Consider the following 22,795-nt stretch of genomic DNA (forward strand, 5'->3'; position numbering starts at 1 on the left):
GTCTACATCAATAGTTGTGTTAAATTAATCTGTTAAGTTTAACAGAAAGTCTGTTGTCTGAGTTATGTTCGAGTGTATTCTGTTATTACAACACAATATTGTGTCTCATTCATCATAATATCCTGTTAGTCTACATCAATAGTTGTGTTAAATTAATCTGTTAAGTTTAACAGAAAGTCTGTTGTCTGAGTGATGTTAGAGTGTATTCCGTTATTACAACACAATATTGCGTCTCATTCATCATAATATCCTGTTAGTCTACATCAATAGTTGTGTTAAATTAATCTGTTCAGTTTAACAGAAAGTCTGTTGTCTGAGTGATGCTAGAGTGTATTCTGTTATTACAACACAATATTGTGTCTCATTCATCATAATATCCTGGTAGTGTACATCAATAGTTGTGTTAAATTAATCTGTTCAGTTTAACAGAAAGTCTGTTGTCTAAATGATGCTAGAGTGTATTCCGTTATTACCACACAATATTGTGTCTCATTCATCATAATATCCTGTTAGTCTACATCAATAGTTGTGTTAAATTAATCTGTTAAGTTTAACAGAAAGTCTATTGTCTGCGTGATGCTAGAGTGTATTCTGTATTACCACACAATATTGTGCCTCATTCATCATAATATCCTGTTAGTCTACATCAGTAGTTGTGTTAAATTAATCTGTTAAGTTTAACAGAAAGTCTGTTGTCTGAGTGATGTTCGAGTGTATTCTGTTATTACAACACAATATTGTGTCTCATTCATCATAATATCCTGTTGGTCTACATAAGTAGTTGTGTTAAATTAATCTGTTAAGTTTAACAGAAAGTCTGTTGTCTGAGTGATGTTCGAGTGTATTCTGTTATTACAACACAATATTGTGTCTCATTCATCATAATATCCTGTTAGTCTACATCAATAGTTGTGTTAAATTAATCTGTTAAGTTTAACAGAAAGTCTGTTGTCTGAGTGATGTTAGAGTGTATTCTGTTATTACAACACAATATTGTGTCTCATTCATCATAATATCCTGTTAGTCTACATCAATAGTTGTGTTAAATTAATCTGTTAAGTTTAACAGAAAGTCTGTTGTCTGAGTGATGCTAGAGTGTATTCTGTTATTACGACACAATATTGTGTCTCATTCATCATAATATCCTGTTAGTCTACATCAATAGTTGTGTTAAATTAATCTGTTAAGTTTAACAGAAAGTCTGTTGTCTGAGTGATGCTAGAGTGTATTCTGTTATTACAACACAATATTGTGTCTCATTCATCATAATATCCTGTCAGTCTACATCAATAGTTGTGTTAATCTAATCTGTTAAATTCAACAGAAAGTCTGTTGTTTGAGTGATGTTAGAGTGTATTCCGTTATTACAACACAATATTGTGTCTCATTCATCATAATATCCTGGTAGTCTACATCAATAGTTGTGTTAAATTGATCTGTTAAGTTTAACAGAAAGTCTGTTGTCTGAGTGATGTTAGAGTGTATTCTGTTATTACAACACAATATTGCGTCTCATTCATCATAATATCCTGGTAGTCTACATCAATAGTTGTGTTAAATTGATCTGTTAAGTTTAACAGAAAGTCTGTTGTCTGAGTGATGTTAGAGTGTATTCTGTTATTACAACACAATATTGTGTCTCATTCATCATAATATCCTGGTAGTCTACATCAATAGTTGTGTTAAATTGATCTGTTAAGTTTAACAGAAAGTCTGTTGTCTGAGTGATGTTAGAGTGTATTCTGTTATTACAACACAATATTGTGTCTCATTCATCATAATATCCTGTTAATCTACATCAATAGTTGTGTTAAATTAATCTGTTAAGTTTAACAGAAAGTCTGTTGTCTGAGTGATGTTAGAGTGTATTCCGTTATTACAACACAATATTGTGTCTCATTCATCATAATATCCTGGTAGTCTACATCAATAGTTGTGTTAAATTGATCTGTTAAGTTTAACAGAAAGTCTGTTGTCTGAGTGATGTTAGAGTGTATTCTGTTATTACAACACAATATTGCGTCTCATTCATCATAATATCCTGGTAGTCTACATCAATAGTTGTGTTAAATTGATCTGTTAAGTTTAACAGAAAGTCTGTTGTCTAAGTGATGTTAGAGTGTATTCTGTTATTACAACACAATATTGCGTCTCATTCATCATAATATCCTGGTAGTCTACATCAATAGTTGTGTTAAATTAATCTGTTAAGTTTAACAGAAAGTCTGTTGTCTGACTGATGTTAGAGTGTATTCTGTTATTACAACACAATATTGCGTCTCATTCATCATAATATCCTGTTAGTCTACATCAATAGTTGTGTTAAATTAATCTGTTAAGTTTAACAGAAAGTCTGTTGTCTGAGTGATGTTAGAGTGTATTCTGTTATTACAACACAATATTGCGTCTCATTCATCATAATATCCTGTTAGTCTACATCAATAGTTGTGTTAAATTAATCTGTTAAGTTTAACAGAAAGTCTGTTGTCTGACTGATGTTAGAGTGTATTCTGTTATTACAACACAATATTGTGTCTCATTCATCATAATATCCTGGTAGTCTACATCAATAGTTGTGTTAAATTGATCTGTTAAGTTTAACAGAAAGTCTGTTGTCTGAGTGATGTTAGAGTGTATTCTGTTATTACAACACAATATTGCGTCTCATTCATCATAATATCCTGGTAGTCTACATCAATAGTTGTGTTAAATTAATCTGTTAAGTTTAACAGAAAGTCTGTTGTCTGAGTGATGTTAGAGTGTATTCTGTTATTACAACACAATATTGCGTCTCATTCATCATAATATCCTGTTAGTCTACATCAATAGTTGTGTTAAATTAATCTGTTAAGTTTAACAGAAAGTCTGTTGTCTGACTGATGTTAGAGTGTATTCTGTTATTACAACACAATATTGCGTCTCATTCATCATAATATCCTGGTAGTCTACATCAATAGTTGTGTTAAATTGATCTGTTAAGTTTAACAGAAAGTCTGTTGTCTGAGTGATGTTAGAGTGTATTCTGTTATTACAACACAATATTGTGTCTCATTCATCATAATATCCTGGTAGTCTACATCAATAGTTGTGTTAAATTGATCTGTTAAGTTTAACAGAAAGTCTGCTGTCTGAGTGATGTTAGAGTGTATTCCGTTATTACAACACAATATTGCGTCTCATTCATCATAATATCCTGGTAGTCTACATCAATAGTTGTGTTAAATTAATCTGTTAAGTTTAACAGAAAGTCTGTTGTCTGAGTGATGTTAGAGTGTATTCTGTTATTACAACACAATATTGCGTCTCATTCATCATAATATCCTGTTAGTCTACATCAATAGTTGTGTTAAATTAATCTGTTAAGTTTAACAGAAAGTCTGTTGTCTGACTGATGTTAGAGTGTATTCTGTTATTACAACACAATATTGCGTCTCATTCATCATAATATCCTGTTGGTCTGATGGAATGGGTATGTTTAATTACTAGACAGTGTGTGTCATATTTAACAGAATAATCTGCTGCAATATCAATAGGCCTACATTCTAGCATCACTCAGATAACAGACTTTCTGTTAAATTCCGGTTTAACAAATTAATTTTTTAGGTGTATATAAGCCTGAATCGACATATATAGTCCAATAGGCCTTACTATGCACCATGAAAGTGCTTACAACATGGCGTAAACCATTCCAAAGAAAGCTCAAGAGTGAACGAAGAGTACTTTTATTAACTCATACTTTTACACTTCTTAAACTGTTATAGAAATGTAAATTGTTTCGGGTGTTTGAACTATAAGATGGGCTTGATTGACTAGATTGCCAGCAGCAGTGTATATGACCCAGTATATTATTATAATAACAAAATACATTCTAGCATCACTCAGTTAAACATAAAGATAGTTTGAAGATATGTGAAGATCAGTTTTTACCAAACTCGGTGTTTGAAACACTTTCCCTCAGGCTTATGTGGGCCTTCTCAATTAAACACTTCTGGTAGACGTATTCCTTTATATGTTTCAAACGGCTAATTTTTCCCCCTGGTTTTTGACTTTACACCGGTAGCGTATAATTAGCCTTGTATTCGCCAGAGACTCTTAATTATTATAAGAATTTTCATCACCTAATGAAAGCCTGTGCTTTGGCTCGTATGAGCCATTCAATTGTTTTTTGCATTCGCACCCACTCCGGTCACTATTAATTTCAGCCTGGCAGAAATTTTAATTTAAAAAAACATGGTCCTTAGAGGCACGGTACAAACTAATACGTGATCGAATGTGAATTTGTGGGCGTCTGACAGGAGACCTTTTATACATTACCTCACACATGTTGGGGATCAAAGCAATGTACATAATGTAGGTCGATCGCAGACTGAGTGACCCCCACTTATGGCAGATCGGCTTCACAGCGCATGTGCGTGTAGGTAAAGCGACAACATGGCAGACAACGTGGCCCAAGAGATGGAAAGTGTTTCAATATCAGAGAAGAAACAGGCATGATGATTTACTCTTTCTGTTGTTGTAAGAAATTCTGGTGGTAGTAGGAATCAAACCTCATGTTTTCGCGGTTTAATTTCATTCGGAATACGGCAAGGATAGGATACAATTTGGCCAAAAGAATGAGCTGGGTAAAGCATTAAGATTTGCTACAACAACAACACGTGTGACTAAAATGAAAACATCTTCTTGGTTGAAGCTATGTTTGTGTTTTTAGGCTGAAGTCAATCTGGACGTGTGTGGCAGACGAGCTGCTCGAGATTAGAGTATAAACATATGTGTTTCAGTTTGCTGTTTTATGATTTCTCGTTTACTAAGCGAACAGACTAATGACGGTAAAGTTATTGTCCGTGGGATGATGCAATGTATACGAGTGTGCAGTTAAGTGTGACACACATACTCAGCATGAATGGCAGTAGTGTCAACGCAAAGACGACAGGTGTGTGTGTGTAGGAGACGGAATATTGTATTTAACTGCTTAATTTTTAGCATTTGTTATGTTTCCGTTTTGGGTTCTGTGGAAATGAAAGTTTCTCACAGGCTTAGAATCATTGGACATGAAAGTTTCTCACAGGCTTAGAATCAGTGTCCACTGACAAAGTAAAAAAATTGAATAGTGGAAAAGATGATGAAATCCACAGAAATGACAGGACTCAAGGTGTATTTATAGGAGAGAAAGACGGTCCATGGCGATTATCTGATCAAGAAGTGTTAAATATAGATAGGCCTGTAGCACAGATCGTAGCTTATAGGAACTCAATAGGGATTTCTGAAACCCAGCAACAATCATCTAAGTTATTGAATAAGTATTGATTCATTCAGGAAGAAAAGGAGGAATGGAGGTATTGGCGTGGTTAAAACCTGCTGTGCACTTATCATGTCACAGATTCACTACTAAATGATGGAAATGTTGTTGGTCAAACACTTCTGTACTTTTGATGCAGATACAATAAGTCACTTTCACAATGCAGGTGGCTGCCATTTAACAAAAAAATAGAAATGTAACAAGGTCTCTCAGTGCAGGGGGTGCTTGGTGCTAATTTTCACTTGGCAGCCTATGCTTTAACATTCTTTAACATTTTCTAATATTCTTTTTTAATTGCCAACAAAAGAAGAAACAGAAAAACAAAAAGGAAGCGACAGAGTGTGGTCATCCTCTTGAGGTAAGTCATAGTATGTTTTTATCAATCTGTGAAATGTATCCATTTTATTAATGTGCATTATCTAATGAATTGTCATGTGCATTAATTGTAGTTAAATAATCACAGCTCAGCAATTGTACATCCATCAGTAATTTTAAGAGTTTGGATTTTTTATCGTTAATAAGCAGAATCAGTACCTCTTGAGTCTCATAAGTTCAGGCATATTTAGGCGAGATAAGGTGGAGGCTCTCACGGACAGTTGTATTTTTGGAGCATTTTTTACAAACCAAACTTCAGGTGAAATACAGTAATTAACTAAATTAAGTAGCTAAATGACGTGATTTTACCTGCTAATGACTATGTTGAGCTTAAAGACCTGACTGTGCAAGACCTATGTACATCTAGGCAACTGACATAAAATCATGCCTTTTAGTTGCATCGTTTGGGAGAGGCCCTGGCTAGTCTCGTCCAAATGTGCATGAACTTGCGGAGCTCCTGAATTGCCACTTCGGCTTAATCTTTGTGTATTGATGTGTACATATATACATGTATATGTAACCATTTCAGACTTTTGCACAAAATATTTATCAAGACTAGAATAAGCAATCCATTTCAAGGAGACGAAATCATATGGGAGTGGAATTTGTGGCTCCATTGTTCGCAGATCACATTAACATTCTGGAAACAAAAAGAAAAAACAAAAAATTAAATGACTTAAAATTTTCACAAAGTTTTGATAGCATATGTGTCTTTTAGCTGAATCCTCCCCCTGCCTTTCTGAAAGAAAGAGAAGAATTATGGAACCGATTAAAAAAGGAGCATGATGACTGGCTGGCAGCACAAGTGCCACAGCCAATCAAAATCACTCTTCCTGATGGGAAAGTGGTTGAAGGGGAGTCCTGGAGAACTTCACCATATGAGGTGGCGAAGGGAATAAGGTAAGATCTTGTTTTATATCACTTAATAAATCAGTGTTATAACAAGAGTGGTTCAAAAGAAAAGAAGACATGTACATGTACACAACCTATACCATAAATGAAAGAGTTATACAAACTTTTCGTAAGAAAGAAGAAGGGTTTTAAACATTGTCATTTTCTACAAAATCCACAGAACATTGAAATCGAGGAACATTGAAAGTTCCGCCATGTTTTAGGCTTGTCCAGTGAAATGCCTTTTCTCCCGTTGAATATTCATTGTTCTTAAGGTTTTACTCCTACTCCCATAATTAACATGCATTTCTAGTCTCAGCTAAATATGTACTTATACCATGATAATAGTGCATTTCTAAAAAAAAAGAGTTTGGGATGTACTAGAGAGCCACATTATGCCTATATGCATGACTGTAGACTGCCAAAATGTGTCTGAAATGCCATGCTTTGAATAGCTACTAGGCAAAGCTAAGCACAATGATGAAATCTGTTAAAATGGAGCCCTAAAGGAGACTTCTAAGCCTTTGATGTTGAACTATTAAATACCCAAATACAGACACTGCTAGCAGAAATTTGAGATATTTGTTTTTAACTTAAGTATAGCTCTTTCATTTAAGGTATACATGTAGTTCTATAAATGTGTTCTTTTAAACCACTAAATTATATTTTTTTTTGATGAATTTTGTGATGAGCCTCCCGTGAATGTTTGGAACATTTACTAATTTCACTTCTATCTTGACATTTGTGGACTATGTACTACACACAACGCAACATAAATTTGCATTAAACATTTTACTATATAACAAGCTTACAGGAGTACTGTTGGGATACTTATATTTGGTAAGATGATGGAAGGAGGTCACATAACCAGTTAGGGCAAAGAAGCTTTCATACATTAAAAGTAGAAGCAAGTGCAGGCATTTTTCAGGAATGCTAAGGGTAGAGCTGCTCTGCGACACTCAAGAATTTTATATTTAGTGTATGTCAAGACAACACCTTTGTGTGCCAGAATATGCACTATTTTGTGTCAGAGTTCAACCAGACTTACAAAACGTGTCTTTTTTTTCTCTCCTCTTCTCTACCTCAGCCAAGGTTTGGCAGACAGCACTGTGGTTGCCAAAGTCAATGATGTCTTGTGGGATCTGGACAGGCCTTTTGAGAAAGATTCCACCTTGAAACTCGTCAAGTTTGATGACCCAGAAGGTGTGACTTCTGTTCTTTGTTGACTAATGTTCAGTTTCACTGCGTAAACTGCTTGTAAAGTACATGCAGCTCTTATGTGTCAGAGTTAAGTGTCCTCACTAGGTGAGCGAGTTATTGGCTTCAGCTGTAAGTCTGCTTGACCAGTGAGCTCATAGATTTGAATCCAACATTCCAGTCACCCCCATCATATGTATGGAGAAATTTATAATTCTTCTGTGTGATCTTACTGATTCATTACTTTATGAGAAATCTTACCTTTCACTCAGTTACAAATTTGCAATTCTTCTGTTGATTTTGTTTCTTTCAAAGTACTGATATGTAATAAAGAATGCTTAATTTTTATTCCTGTGTTGATATTATTATTGTTTTCAGGACAGTATGTGTTCTGGCATTCTAGTGCTCACATGTTGGGGGAAGCTATGGAGCGACATTATGGAGGACATCTATGCTACGGACCACCCATAGACAATGGCTTTTACTACGATATGTGGGTGGAGGATAGGTATGTAGGTTGTAAATATCATTTTAAGATCTTTATGTGCTTCTGAAAGTGCATTTTAGCGTGTCAGACTTCACATCAATTAGAGTATGTCGTAAACTCTCTTTGTACTGATGGCCCGTATAGTACAGTTGGTAGAGCCTCCACTTCAGGAGCGGTAGATCCAGGATCAATCCTTGATCGAGTCACACCTAAGACTCTAAAAGAAGAAGTCGTAACTTCCTCGCTTGGCTTTCAGCATGAAGGGGATAGTGCAACCGCTGGTTGACCCGTATCAGTATAATGTCTCTTGCGGTGCGGCACTAGATAAAAAAGCGATGGAAATGTGTCTTGCAACAAGGAGGCACATTACATACACCCTAAGGATTCCTTCGTCGTCATGTGACTGAAAAATTGTAAAGTACGACGTTAAGCCCCAAGCACTCACTCTGTGTAGTGAAGTAGGAGTGATGGCCCTTGATACACCTGAAATAGACATAATTTGTTTATGAGCGCAAAGATATTTACCCCTGCTGTTGCTTCTTAATTCTTAAATAAATTTCCCAATGACAGAGGTATCTGTAATTAAATGTCTTGGTTATTAATGTAACATTTGCATGATTTCAGGCAAGTATCCAGTAACGATTTTCCTGCTCTGGAAACCATTGTGAAAAGCATTGTTAAAGAGAAACAAACTTTTGACAGGCTTGAGGTTAAAAAAGAGGATTTGCTGGAAATGTTCAAGGTATGCGTTAGACCAGTGGAAGAATTTTTGTATATTAATTTATGAACGGTTTATTTCGATTTTGTCTTGTGCCTTAATGTATGTTGTACCTACTGTTGTATACGTCTTAATTTGTGCCAATTATTGTTGATCCAGCATTAATCAGTGTTTAAGGGACACAGAATCGATGCTGATTGGCTGACAGTGGACATAGGATTCCGTGGGTTAAAGCCAGCAGAGATGATCACACTTGAGTAAATGCACCGCACCTAAAATTCAGCTTAGGCTAAGTATTGCCTGAGCTTGCCTATCTCTCTCATCGGCCAATTAGAATTGATTCTGTATCTCTTTAAGCAAAGTATAAGCATATTGAGTGAAATCTAAAGGTCACAAAATCATAAGCCGAGGTGTGGTCAGAAACTATTTTTTTACTGAGTAAAGTTTTTTAATTCGTGAATACAAAAAGTATGTTATGGTATTTGTGCATTTTTTTTGTAGTACAACAAGTTCAAGCAGAGGATATTGAATGAAAAAGTGACCACTCCAACCACCACAATATACAAGTAAGCCTCTTTGTGTAGAGTTCTTGTTATGTAATCTAGTCATGCTCAGGGTATTTTACTCTTATCTTTATGTGACTTTCATGTTAGGTGATATCTGCTGTAGAGCAAGATTTGCATGTGTGTGTTCTTTCATTTTGAAGAAATTTCTTGCTGAAAGGCATTATTTTGCAATGCATGAACTGTATCCCCTTATCTGCTTGTCATATTAAAACATGGCTTGATGAAAGAGTAAAGGGGGATAATATAATGATGCTCCTTACAAAGGGAAGCAAATCTTCTAACTCCTGCATCAAGGATGCGCTCTGCAGTATACCCACTTAATTAAGAATACAAGTGATTTCATCATTCTAATGAATAGGCATGTCTAGTGTTATATTCCTGGCGTAAAATCAAGTGAATCAAACATGTCGGTGAAACACAAGAAATCAACAGTGAAGAGAACATAACTTTTAACGGTTACTGCCCCATCAGCTGATCATTGTTTTCATTTTTATTGTCTTTTTAGATGTGGTCCTTTGATAGATCTTTGTCGTGGTCCACACGTTAAAAACACTGGAAAGATCAAAGCTTTTTCAGTTACCAAGGTGAGTCAGTGAAGTTGGTCTGAAAATTTTCCTTTAACGTTCCTTGTTCATGTTTGGTTCTAACCACCAACATTTGACAAGTTACACTAACTAATCTTTTTCATGTATGACATGTCATGCTTGTGGGAGACAAGTGGTCTCCAGCAAAAACTTCATGTAAGGTGCATTCCATTCGTTGATCTGACCGTTACTGGTGGCAGATTCAGTGGCCATCGGAGAACACCGTGTGGCATCTTAATGTTCCAAAAGTTGTGTCAACTCCTATGAGTTCAGACGCTACAATACACACCTCCGACTCCATCAATGTCAGACTCGGTGGCGGTAATGTTACCACTGGTCTCCTCTATTGGCCAATGGAATGACACGTCAATGGCCACTACCGCCTCCAGTGACCACTGTGGAGCGAATGGAACAGATTCCTTGAGAGCTTTGGAAGTATGCGGTGTATGGCATAAGTTTATTTCACACAAGACGTAGAAGTGCAAGCGAAAAAAAAAAATAGTCGCTGCGCATCGATGTGTTAAGGGGTGTTAAGTCATTTTGAGGCAAAATTGGCTTGGTAGAGATTTATTGCGAAACACCAACAACGTAGGCTACATCAGTTGGCTGTTTGACGTTTTTCGCTATCATCGATATTGTCTGATAACAGGATGACTCTTCACTGCCTCTTTGTTTAAATAAAAGCACAGCGATCACCATTCATAGCACTGCTTATTGGTGTTTTTATAATGTTGTGTGAAAGAATGCATATGCAGTTGCTTTGAAACAAGGAAATATACACTTGTCAGTGATTGGCTAAAAAGTACCCTGGCGGAAGTATGCAATGCCATTGGCTGTCAAAAGACTAGGCTTCTGAAGACTTTTATATGCAGAGTAAAGGCAGGGTTGATTACGAAGCCTGTGGCAAGTATCGACCTTGTTGACAGGAAGATGGTTTTTCATTACTCTGCATAATCCAGTATGGCCACTGTAGGCCGTCTTGATTTTCTTGGCAGACCCAGGGGTTTTTGTGAACAGCATATATTAAACAGTTTCCTAGTTCATACTTACGCAGTATGTTGAGGTCAGGCAAGAAAATTGTTGGATTGACTTTGGTTAAGTAATCCAGTATTGCTGTTGTCAGCTTTCTTGGATTTCATGGGCGTCACACCTTTTCTCAAGAAGTCATTAGCACATGTAATACATGTACTGAGAAAGGCAACAGACCCAGTTACACAGTGGTTAGGAACCTGTCAAGTAGGCAGCTTGTTTAGAATACAATTGTTGATGTGTTTACAGAATTCAGCCACCTATTGGGAAGGCAAAGCAGACGCAGAAAGTCTGCAGAGAGTTTATGGTATCTCATTCCCTGATCCAAAACAGATGAAAGAATGGAAACATTTCCAAGAAGAGGCTGCAAAAAGAGATCATCGTAAAATTGGCAGAGTAAGTAAATAAACATGGTTAGGCCTGAGCTTTCTGTTTGTGAAGAGAGGAGGTTTGTACTATGTATAATATAATAGACGTTTTATGTTTTAAGAACATTGCCAAATAAAACGTTTTATGCTAAGGTAAAGTTTGTTGAAGCAGTAGCTAAATATGTATTGGTGTGTTAAAAATTAAAATTGAGATGGGGTATATAAGTAAGTCATTTTTGAGAAGTCTAATTCTTCAACCTTTTCAACGGCCTCTGCATCCAGTATTTGAAACATTCTGATTTATTCATGAATAAATCAAAAATGAACATTTTAACCATAAAAGTAATAATTAGAACATGAATTGGACTGACAATATTGAGTGTGAGAATTTAATCATTATTTAACATGTTTGTACATTGTCATTGTTATCGTCATATATTTTGAATATGTTTGTATGCACATCTGTTATATTCTTTAATTGTTATTTTTTTCAGGAGCAGGAGCTGTTTTTCTTCCATGAGCTGAGTCCTGGGAGCTGTTTTTTCCTGCCTAAGGGAGCTCATATATACAACACACTTGTGGCTCTTATGAGAGTGAGTTCTGTATTCCTCTTTGGCCTTATGTGGGAAGGTCTTCTAGCAACCTGGGGATGGTCTTCAGTTTCCCGAGGCCGGTTTTCTCCCACCATAATGTTGGCCGGCGTCGTATAAGTGAAATATGCTTGAGTACGGTGTAAAACACCAATTAAATACACAAAAAAATATGAGAGTGAGTTTAATAGGATGTATTAGGTGAATGGTCAAAGCCAGTTCCCACTGTTCAGCTTTAAGATGTCAGGTTTATCAGTCCCCCAGGCAGAAAGCTGAAAATGTAGCTACCATCGCTGTTAGTGGTGTATTCCTGAAACAGTATAAAACGCCAAGTTAGTTAATTTTTGTATTCATATAAAGGGGAAAGGTCAAGATTTCGTTCACTTAAAAGTTTAATTTCACATGTTATAGATCACTATTATTACTACATTTTGATATTTTAAACTTGGAAGAAATGATGTCAGAAACAAAACATTTTCATGACTTTGCAATCTGAGCCTAGCACAATCAGGTCATAGTACATGACATGATAGTCAACATTTAACATTCATACAACAAAAGAACATTGCTTATCCTGTTCAAATACACAACATCATAATGTTGTCAAAATATAAATACATGTAATAAAAAAGAGTATTGCAAAATGAATGTTGGTCACCATAAATATTGTAACTGTGAATGGTGGAAATGATAAACCATTTCACAATTCGCATATCTTGGGTTGTCATTTCTACTTTTCACACAAACAATATTTATGTTATTCAGCCGTCACTGTGCAGTATCCTTCATAAATTTGCCAAGAAGATATGTACTTTTTTGTCACCTTCACTGCTACTCTGGCGGGGAAAACGCAGGCTTTAACTTTTCCATAACGTGTTGTCTAATCTAACTAATTTCTGTTTTGCCTTTTTTCTTTTGCAGAACGAGTACTGGAAGAGAGGATTTAAGGAGGTTGTGTCTCCCAATATATATAACAGTAAATTGTGGGAGACTTCTGGTCACTGGCAACATTACTCAGTAAGTGGATTGACATGTGATCTCAGCGGTAACACTAAAAAGGTGTTTTTTTCAGTGGATAAGAATGGAACTATTTCTTTCTCTCTAAATTATTGTTCATAGGTTATATCCACGGAAAGTGTTTTTTAGTCAAATACATGTATATGAGCTTTGAAGGTATTTTAACTAGTACTGTAAAGTTCAGCATTTTCAAGTGACACATTTTGTTTGATTCTGATTGACTCATCCACCTTATAGGGTCACATAACAGTTTTCTGTGAAGTTTGATTAATTTCCTATCAGAAAAACTTACGCGTCGGCATCAAAATTATCATTTAAGGCATTTATCTGCTCCTGAAAGTTAATGTTTATGTACCAAACTTCAGGAGAAATACAACGTTTACATCCTGTGACAGCATCAGTATGGTGGTGAAAACAACAATCAAGTGGTATAAGTAAATATTTCAGTAATTCATATAAAGTATTGATCTAAAGAGGAAATAGTGAGCTGTTTTTTTTTTTTTTTATTTCAGGACAATATGTTCTCATTTGAAGTGGAGAAAGAGATTTATGCGCTGAAACCCATGAACTGTCCTGGACATTGGTGAGTAGACTTTTATCTGATATATGGAGATTTTACAAACATAGAATTGACAAAAACACGACGAGAAAGGCTACTCTCTTTATGGAAAAGTATCAGATGTTACATGGTCTGAAAGGTTAAAAAAAACCTGTGTTGATATTAAAATCAAGTCTAATCCACACATTAGAGTATCAGGGGTTAGAAATTAATAGAAGATTTGGGGAGAAAAAACAGACCACAGTGTTAGAAGTCACTTCGAACTTATGAAATAATTACAAGTGTGACTATAAATCATATGGCCAATAAATAAAGTTTAGTGGTAGCCTGTCCGCAGGAGATAACACCTTAGTATCTTGTCATGTTTGTCAGCCTAATGTTTGACCACCGACCACGCTCATGGAGGGAGTTACCTCTCCGCCTGGCAGATTTTGGGGTGTTGCACAGAAATGAGCTGTCTGGGGCACTGACCGGGTTGACTCGTGTACGGAGATTCCAACAGGACGACGCCCACATCTTTTGTAGGCCTGATCAGGTAGGACACAATGGTGGACTGTCATTTCTCCATTCTACACAGATGTATCAGTAGTGCCATCAGTTAACACCACAAATATCAGTAGTGCCATCAGTTAACACCACAAATATCAGTAGTGCCATTAGTTAACACCACAAATGGCTCATTAAACAATCTTTGTGAAGCCAAAGTGAGCAACATGACGTCCTGTCTTAGGTTTTGTTCTTTTTATTTTTGGAAGCAATGGTTGGCGGGGGTGGGGATGGAATGGGGCAGGTTGGGATTTTGGACATTCAGATTCTACATGTAGCTTTTCCAGCTTCATCTTACCAGCTTTTCACAACCGAAATGTCGGTTTTACTTCAGGGTTTCAGTGCAACTTTATTTGTTAGGTGCAGCTTTTCACTACGGTATTGAAAATAATGGCTGTGGTGCCATGCACATTATAGGCAAATGTCGTTATAGGAAAATGTTTTCTGATAGTTTTTTTCTTTGTGTTCTGTGTGATGCTTGTAGTCTTGCAAAGCCCTTAGCCGTTGAGCATCTGTTGTGAAGATCTTATTCCTTTGATCGTTATACATGAGATTTCATTTATTTATTTATTTATGTGATTGGTGTTTTACGCCGTACTCAAGAATATTTCACTTGCGCGACGGCAGCCAGCATTATGGTGGGAGCAAACAGGGCAGAGCCTGGGGGAAACCCACAACCATCTGCAGGTTGCTGACAGACCTTCCCACTTACAGCCGGAGAGGAAGCCAGCATGAGCTGGACTTAAACTCACAGCGACCGCATTGGTGAGAGGCTCCTGGGTTATTACGCTTCGCTAGCACGCTAACTGACTGAGCCACGGAGCCCCCCCATGAGATTTCAGTTTGTGACTCATAGTTGTTCTAGGATGTAGATGTAGGTGACTAAATCATTTATGAAGCAGTCATGCGTAAGCTCAATAATTCAAGTATTTATTAATCCTTAAATGCAACAAGATCCAGTGGTAATTGTCCCAGATGTAAGACATTAGCCTATAGTCACTTGTGTATCAGATGCTTTTCTAATTGAAGCAAGTGGTTACAAATCACCCCTTTCCTTGCCTCTTTGAGTCTTACCGAAATTCTGATCCTCATCTGTCTTTTTGTTTCAGATAAAACAGGAGATTCTGGGGTGTCTGGAATTCCTAAAGTGTGTGTATGGTGTGTTTGGATTCACTTTTAAACTGGTGCTGTCTACTAGACCTGAGAAATACCTGGGGGAGATAGAAGTGTGGGACAGGGCGGAAAAGGTGAGTTAAGAAGAGACAGAAAAGCTTCAGTGGGTCAGAAGACTGACGGTCGGCTCCATGATGTCATTTCCTGTGGACATTGCACAAAGAGACCATAAATCTTGGTTGATTGTAAATCATGATCACAGTTGTAGCCATAACTTACAATTGACACCCTCTTGCTCAAAGGGATACAAAGCTATAATAGTTCTAACTTACAATCAAAAATTACGATTACGATATGGTATCCCCACATTGCAAATATTTACAATCGTCTCAAATTAATGTTAAGAACAAATACTCGTTTTAGGTGAATTGTATGTCAGTAATCTTCAACTCGGTTCGCAGAGATGTACAGTTTGATTGTCTCATAAACATGTTATGAGAATTTTTGTCACGTTGTTGTTAGCTGCTGAATCATTATAAGGTAGAACTTGAAGTCAAGGAAACGTCATTGACAGATACATTTTCCATTTGTTCAGATCAGCATTATGTTTGAGTCAAATTGGGCCTACAATCGTGATCTGATCAAATGAATTCATTCATTTATACACCGTGTAATTCATGACTCTGGCTGTTCACAGATCGTTGGGTATTTATTACGTGAATGTTTCTTTTTTTTTTACTCCTAGCAATTGCAAGAGAGTCTGGATGAATCTGGGCAACAGTGGGAGTTGAACCCTGGTGATGGAGCCTTCTACGGACCAAAGGTGAGGTGATAAAAACAATTCCTTGTTAAGATTTAGCTAGAGCTAGGGAACGCGAAAATTTGCATATTAGGGATGGGGGGAACCACACCTTAGCTTGTTGTCCAGTTTTAGCATACATGGAGACAGGTAGAAGCTCTTTTTTTATCCAAGTCCTGAGCAACAATACAACTGAAGCAATTATTTCATGTAAAGTTGGACAATTTGTTCATGTAACAGTTGTTTTTGGAAAAATTCCATTTTCCACATTGACTGATCATCTGTATACTGTGCCATGTAATTTACGCATTCGTTAAGATTTACGTACGATTTATTGACAACTTACTATTGACTTTAAAGAGATTCTTGAATAAGAAAATTCCGTATTGTGGGAATTTTCACAGCCTTCTACCTTTGCGCTGATTGATTGACTTTCACAGCCTTCTACCTTTGCGCTGATTGATTGACTTTCACAGCCTGCTACCTTTGCGCTGATTGATTGACTTTCACAGCCTTCTACCTTTGCGCTGATTGATTGACTTTCACATTTGTTGAATTGGTCATGTCACTATTGTACATCCATGTTTTGGATTTCTTGTTATTTTCCTTGTAGATTGACATCACTGTCCATGATGCGTTGAAGCGTCTTCATCAGTGCGCCACCATTCAGCTAGACTTTCAGCTCCCCGAGCGCTTCAATCTGAATTACAACACGTAAGTAACACCTGCCAAAATTTTGTGTCCTGTAAACACCTGAACATTCTCTCAAAACTATTTGTAATAATGCTTTTTAGGGATGATGTAATTATAATAAATCCAGGACAGGAGAGATTGTGATGTTATATGTTAAAAGGTTATATGTTCAAATCCAGCTTAGGTTGATTTGTCTCTCTTGATAAAATAGCCAAACGAAAGCAGATAAAATCTGTGTGGCGTTATATATATGTGTATGCATGTGGCAGTTTTGTCAAGCTGTGTGGTGATGTGGCATTCAACTATAATCATTCATTCCGACTGCAAAGTGTCGCGGTTTCCAGTGGTTGAAATATTGCCTATGTGGCTTTAAGCCATGATGATTCATTTGATTTATTCTTTCTATCGCTCGTTTCTTCTACATGTACACGGGTGTAGTACAGTTTTCATGGAAAACTGAGTGACCTTATTGTCCTGTTTCTTGTGTCACACAGTGCTGGTGAGTCGGGAGAGAAGAAACGTCCTGTGATCATCCACAGAGCTATCCTTGGGTCTGTGGAGAGACTGATTGCTATCCTGTGTGAGCACTACGGCGGTAAATGGTGAGTCAAACCATCTAGTCTCGTGTTTATTCTATATATTCACTCAAACAGGTGCATTATGAATGGCAAATAAAAGTTATTTGCTCTTAGTGCTGATCCTTTGTTGGACATAATCCATAACACAACCCTCTCAGAGAACACAGGGCATGTCTGTCAGGATTTTTTTTTATGCTGGGTAATGAAAGAGTGATATAAAAGAAAATAACATCTAAACATTCAGAGTAGAAATCTTTTTTTGGAGTGTCAGTCAGGTTAAGTCAAATGAACATACATGTACATTGCATTTTAATGATGAATGTATAAATGTGTTAATTAGTGCAATGTGGTGGCATGACGGGAATAATTTGAAAAACCCATCAAGCAGTTTTGCCTAAATTATTGTACTGCCTGTTTTTGAATACATTTGTTATAGTTAAAAAAAGTTACATAAATGCATAAATTTAAAAATTACCTGGGGATGTTCGAAAGAGTTTTAGAATTTTGGGCAAATTAATGTGATTATGAATGTGTCTATTTTTAAGAATTTTCTGTGTGATTTACTTGTAGGCCATTCTGGCTGTCTCCCCGTCAGGCCATTGTGGTGCCTGTGGCACCGCCCTTTGATGAATACGCTCAGCAGGTAAGCCAACTTGGATCTGGGCACATATGTGGGATATGTAGGTGCCATGGATACCTAAATGAGCTGTACGCTGTGGGAGTGTAATCATGGACTTGGAGATTCCCCAACTTTCAGTCGTCTTAGAGGCATAGTCTAACATTTGTTAAAAATCACTTGTCTTCCACCAGTACAACTGTACTTCACACATGGGAAAACTTGTGACTAACATGCCGAAGTGAGCACCTGGGTGCTTGTTTCCTCCACTGGTAAAACTGAGACGAGGGAGTTATTATGTCACCACAGCACAGTGGCCCAGGAGCCTCTCACCAATGCAGTTGCTGTGAGTTCAAGTCCAGCTCATGCTAGCTTCCTCTCCGGCCATACATTTAAAGGTTGTGGGTGAAGTTTTGTTGAATAGAGCATAAAACAACAATCAAATAAGTAAATAAATAAATATATATAAAATGGAAAAAAATGTCTTGAGTGTGGCATTGAACAACGGTCAAAGAATAAGCTATCCTATGTAACATCAATGAATCAGTCATTTTGACAAAATGGCTGCCCATACCTAAGACCCAGAGTAACTTGTCTTGTGTAGGCCTAAAACCATCTGCTATAGAAAAGGAATTTAAATACCGGCTGAATGAGGTGATTTGAATCAGGTTAGACTGAGAGATCAGATGATGCATTCTGCAAGTCCTTACATCTGTTATTCTTACCTGACTGTGTGATAACTAATCTGTTACAGGTGCAGAAGCAGGTACACGATGCGGGCTTCCTCTGTGAGGTAGATCTGGATGACAGCACCACCATGAACAAGAAGATCCGCAATGCTCAACTCGCTCAGTACAACTTCATTTTCGGTAAGGACATTTGCTGATATTTTAGTCATTTAGCTTAGCAGCTCAGGCAGATTTTGCGAAACACATTTTCCGAATGTAGGTGAAAGATGATAACTTCTGTAAATGGTCAGAACTGAATTGCTTGACCATGCTTGATGCCTGTTTTTTTTCTTCGTCTCTTTCTCACACTAATTTCTGTTTTGAGAAATGAAAGCCTGATGTTTTCCGAAGCGAAATTCAAATATTTGCCATTCTGTAAAAACTTAGCTCAATTTTCAAACCAGCAGTGATATGTTTTTTTCTTTTCCACTGTGGAAAAAGTAGTGCTTTCTGTTTGTGTTAAAGAAAACTGCCACGTAGGTCAAAAATTCAAACACAGCTACAATTAATGTTTTGGTCTGGCAAGATGAAAATTTGCACACTGATTTACTGCAAAACAGTGTAGCAGCCACACTTAGAGTTCTCCCGTGTTCTCAGTTGGGATTTTAAATTGTTTGCAAATGCGCCAAGTTTTGAAATCTTATTTTCTAAAGAAAGTGTGAGATGAGAATTTTGAGCCATTACAAAATGTACTCTTCAATTCAAGAAAACGGTAGTTTATCGTTTTGTTTTAAGGACAGCTGTACTAAGGTGTTTATTGTCATGGCCGGGTTTGTTTAAAATAACATCTGCTCTTAGTACCACATCCAAATAATCATTTTGTACTTTCAGTTGTTGGAGAGAAAGAGAAGGCAAACAACACTGCTAATGTCCGTACCAGAGACAACAAAGTTCATGGAGAGCATGCCATTCATCACATCATAGCTCGATTTAAGGACTTCACCGAGTCCAAGTGTCGAGATGCAGAAGAAAACTTCTAATCTGTTAGCTTTTTTGACAATACTGATACTGCACGCTCAGCATTAGATATACAATAATCTTTAAAGGTATGGAACTCCTAGTATTACCTTCAATTATACACAAACTGTTAAAATGTAAAATATTTCATTCTACATACATGTGTGTTCAGTAAGAAAAGAATTCCTAATTTATTGCATCAGCAAACCTTCGATGTGAACTTTAACATATGCCACTAGATATTCCATGTAATTATCTTCGTTAATTATTTTCACTATTTGTCAAGAAAGACGGTGATCATCCTGACACATTATCAAAGATGTTAACATTTTTATTTTCACTTTTGTTTTTTTCTTTACCTGTATTGTATTTTGCTTCTTGTATAAGTACATCTTAGATCTACCTTGTACATTCAATCCAAACACACTGCTGTAGATTTGATATTCATACACATGTATTAAAATATTCAGAATGTTAGACTTGTGCTGGGACATAAGTGATAAGAGAGCTCGAATTTCGGTCTGCTGTGTACACGAAATGGTCAAGAAACACTTTCTGAAACTTTAAAGGGTAATGTTGTGATGTTGTGAAAGTGGCCTCAGCTGCCTCCCATGCAATTGTTGAACAGGGTTTTTTGAATTTATTGCGATTGAAAGTTGAATGCTTGTACATGTAAATATAAGCAGTTTATTCAAAACCAAATGAAATGGTGTTTGTTTTCTGGTGAAGATGAAGTAATCTTAGCTGCCTTCTCTCTCAGTACCAGGATTTCCGGGCCATTAGCTGTTTATGCAGTCTCTTATCTTCTGTTTTAAACTATATTATGATTTCTGATTGTTACAGGGTGTTAGGGGTTCATTGTCAAGTCCAGTGTTGTGAGAAATTAAGAAAAAAGTCATAAGCATATGTATATAAATGCTCAGTTCATGGTATTTTGGGGGGTTTTATGCCTGCTTATGTAAAACAGCTGACATAATCAAGTTTTCGAATGATAAAATAGTGTTTGTTCTGAAGCTGGCTTGTAAAAATAATTGTGCTTTTCACAGTGGTTTTCAATAAAACCTTGAAACAAGAAAGTCTTGTTTGAAGTTTTTAGTCAACATGTTTGCTAGTACTCCCTCAACCAAGTGAGTTTATGGATTAATTTATGACACATGGTTTGTTGATGGGTTTACATCACTTTTACTGTCAAATTACACGTAGGGGAGTCCTAATTGAGTGTCAGTTGAAGAAGCACCAAGATTGCCACGTTTGAATTCTTGGGTCTGACATCACTTGGTGACCACGTTGAGTTCCCCTCTTGTAGGAAACAAACATTTTTAGCACTAAATCACAGTGGAATATTAAAATATGATATTTAGTTGTGTATTTAACAATCGTTGTCATCACTTTTTCCTTGTTACCCTTGGCTTATATGCTGCATGTGTGTTCCTGAAGAGTTTACCACTCAGCCTTAGAAACTGGTCGGACCGCTTTGGTGACCTAGTGCTTAGAGCATCCTCCTTCACATCGGAAGACCTTGGATCAAAACCCTGGGTCGGGTCATACCAAAGTCTTTTAAAACGGCACTTGCTGCCTAGCTTGATGCTCAGCACTGAGAGGTTAGAGCAAGGAAACAGGACTGGTTGGATCGGTGTCTGTATAATGTGACAGGGTTGGGTGTCATGTAGTCTTAACATCCAAATATTCCTTAACCAACAGTCAGTGTTCTGGTACTTGTCTCCCTGCATGCCTAGTGTCTTCGGCATGATACGTCAGCGCATGGCGAATGACACTTCTTCGACATATAACATTTTTGTTCGCATTTTTTTTTCAGTACTTGTACGACATGAAGCCCCGAGCATACATACTTGTACAGATTATCAGGGATTTTCTTATTAGGCTACGTCTTAACAGACGGAACACATTTCGCAGTGACAGAGTTAGGCCTGCCCAATAAATTAAATAATGGTTTACTAGGTCTACGCCCGGCCTGCATAAAGAGAAAGGTAAAATACACATAGGCCTACGCTAACCTTAGCCTACAGGCCTACCAACGAAACGCTTTTATACATGTACGCAATCGTTTGTTCACCTTGCAGTTAGGCCTACTGCCTAAATTAACTTAAAGGTGCCAGAATATGGGTCAAAGGCCGCTATTTTCTGCCATGTCGGACCACTTGAAGGCATCGGTAGCTGGGACTAATATAAGCCAGGTTGCAGGCCTAAATTTCACCTTTGTCTTCAGATCAGTATTTAGTCCTGATACAAGTTATCCTTGCATTCAAACCACAGGCTAATGCATCGTTGAGGTAGCCCACAGGTTGCTGGTGTGCATTTTATCAGATGAATAATGATTTCATCTTCTTTTCATTTTCATCTGGTGTACTGTATTAAAGATAGGAGTCTTTCTGATAGTGATTTAGGACAAAGTTTTTATTTTGGCGATGATTTTGGCGGAGTTGCGTCTTTTTTTACACTTTACACAGATAATCCACGTGCACGTGTTTCCGTCGTCTGCTGCAACGAAGACGCATGCGCATCGAAGGTTAGCTGGCCCATTTCCTCCGAAATTCTCATGGCGAGCGAAGCGGCAGTAGAGGTAAAACTTTCGGACGTTTTGTTTTGTTGTAGCAGAACGAATTGTCATGCTACTGGCACATTTTGGTGTAATCGTAAAACATGTTTTCGATGTTCAGATAGTTTGTCTTGATTTCTGTCGACAGCATTTAGTGGTTCTTTCAAATTCATTCCGTGCAACTGTCACTGTCAGTGTCACTGGATTTTCTGCATGTCATCATACGTTGTATCTGTTGACAGTGTCCCGGACAGAAAACTTTCTAGATTCCACCAGTATGTGCTGGTATACCTCGAGCTCGCTCTGCAAATACAAATTTGTGCACCACATCGTCATGGAATTTAGTCGGTTTAAATATAGATGTACTTCTAGAGTACATTAACTTAGCAAGCTGGGACTGGCTCCACGTATACATGTACATGTACATTGCACATGTAGTTCTACACCTTCGCTAACTCTATGGGATCGAGTAGCCCTAGATGACTGCGGCAGGCCCGTTTATATTTGTACTGACGCTTTGTGAGCTTCAAT

General features: G+C 37.1%; 1 protein-coding gene across 3 annotated transcripts; it reads left to right on the forward strand.

Moving 5' to 3' along the window:
• The first annotated feature begins 4,430 nt into the window (after positions 1 to 4,430).
• On the forward strand, positions 4,431 to 20,967 carry LOC135472114 (threonine--tRNA ligase 1, cytoplasmic-like). 3 transcript variants are annotated; one of them, XM_064751471.1, is made up of 20 exons: positions 4,431 to 4,488; positions 5,604 to 5,654; positions 6,390 to 6,571; positions 7,650 to 7,765; positions 8,138 to 8,267; positions 8,871 to 8,988; positions 9,466 to 9,530; positions 10,036 to 10,114; positions 11,393 to 11,539; positions 12,006 to 12,104; positions 13,023 to 13,118; positions 13,631 to 13,701; positions 14,050 to 14,212; positions 15,333 to 15,470; positions 16,082 to 16,159; positions 16,749 to 16,849; positions 17,323 to 17,430; positions 17,977 to 18,049; positions 18,777 to 18,891; positions 19,582 to 20,967. In XM_064751471.1, the coding sequence occupies exons 1-20, from the start codon at positions 4,432 to 4,434 to the stop codon at positions 19,728 to 19,730; spliced, it is 2,136 nt and encodes a 711-aa protein (XP_064607541.1). In that variant the 5' UTR covers position 4,431; the 3' UTR covers positions 19,731 to 20,967. The 3 variants fall into 3 exon arrangements, with proteins under 3 accessions (XP_064607541.1, XP_064607540.1, XP_064607542.1); XM_064751470.1 differs by having other exon boundaries at positions 4,488 to 4,622; positions 19,582 to 20,966; XM_064751472.1 differs by lacking the exon at positions 4,431 to 4,488 and adding an exon at positions 5,051 to 5,333 and having other exon boundaries at positions 19,582 to 20,966.
• The last annotated feature ends 1,828 nt before the right edge of the window (positions 20,968 to 22,795 follow it).

This window comes from Liolophura sinensis, chromosome 8, assembly GCF_032854445.1.
Source record: "Liolophura sinensis isolate JHLJ2023 chromosome 8, CUHK_Ljap_v2, whole genome shotgun sequence".
In the NCBI taxonomy this organism is placed as follows: Eukaryota; Metazoa; Mollusca; class Polyplacophora; order Chitonida; family Chitonidae; genus Liolophura; species Liolophura sinensis.

What these genes read in the sequence shown, in the direction of transcription:
- LOC135472114 (XM_064751470.1), top strand. Translation starts at nt 4,551, where the DNA reads ATGTTTTCGCGGTTTAATTTCATTCGGAATACGGCAAGGATAGGATAC. An exon ending in TGGCCAAAAGAATGAGCTGG is followed by an intron (nt 4,623 to 5,603) that starts GTAAAGCATTAA and finishes TGCCAACAAAAG; the next exon opens with AAGAAACAGAAAAACAAAAA. An exon ending in GAGGTGGCGAAGGGAATAAG is followed by an intron (nt 6,572 to 7,649) that starts GTAAGATCTTGT and finishes TCTCTACCTCAG; the next exon opens with CCAAGGTTTGGCAGACAGCA.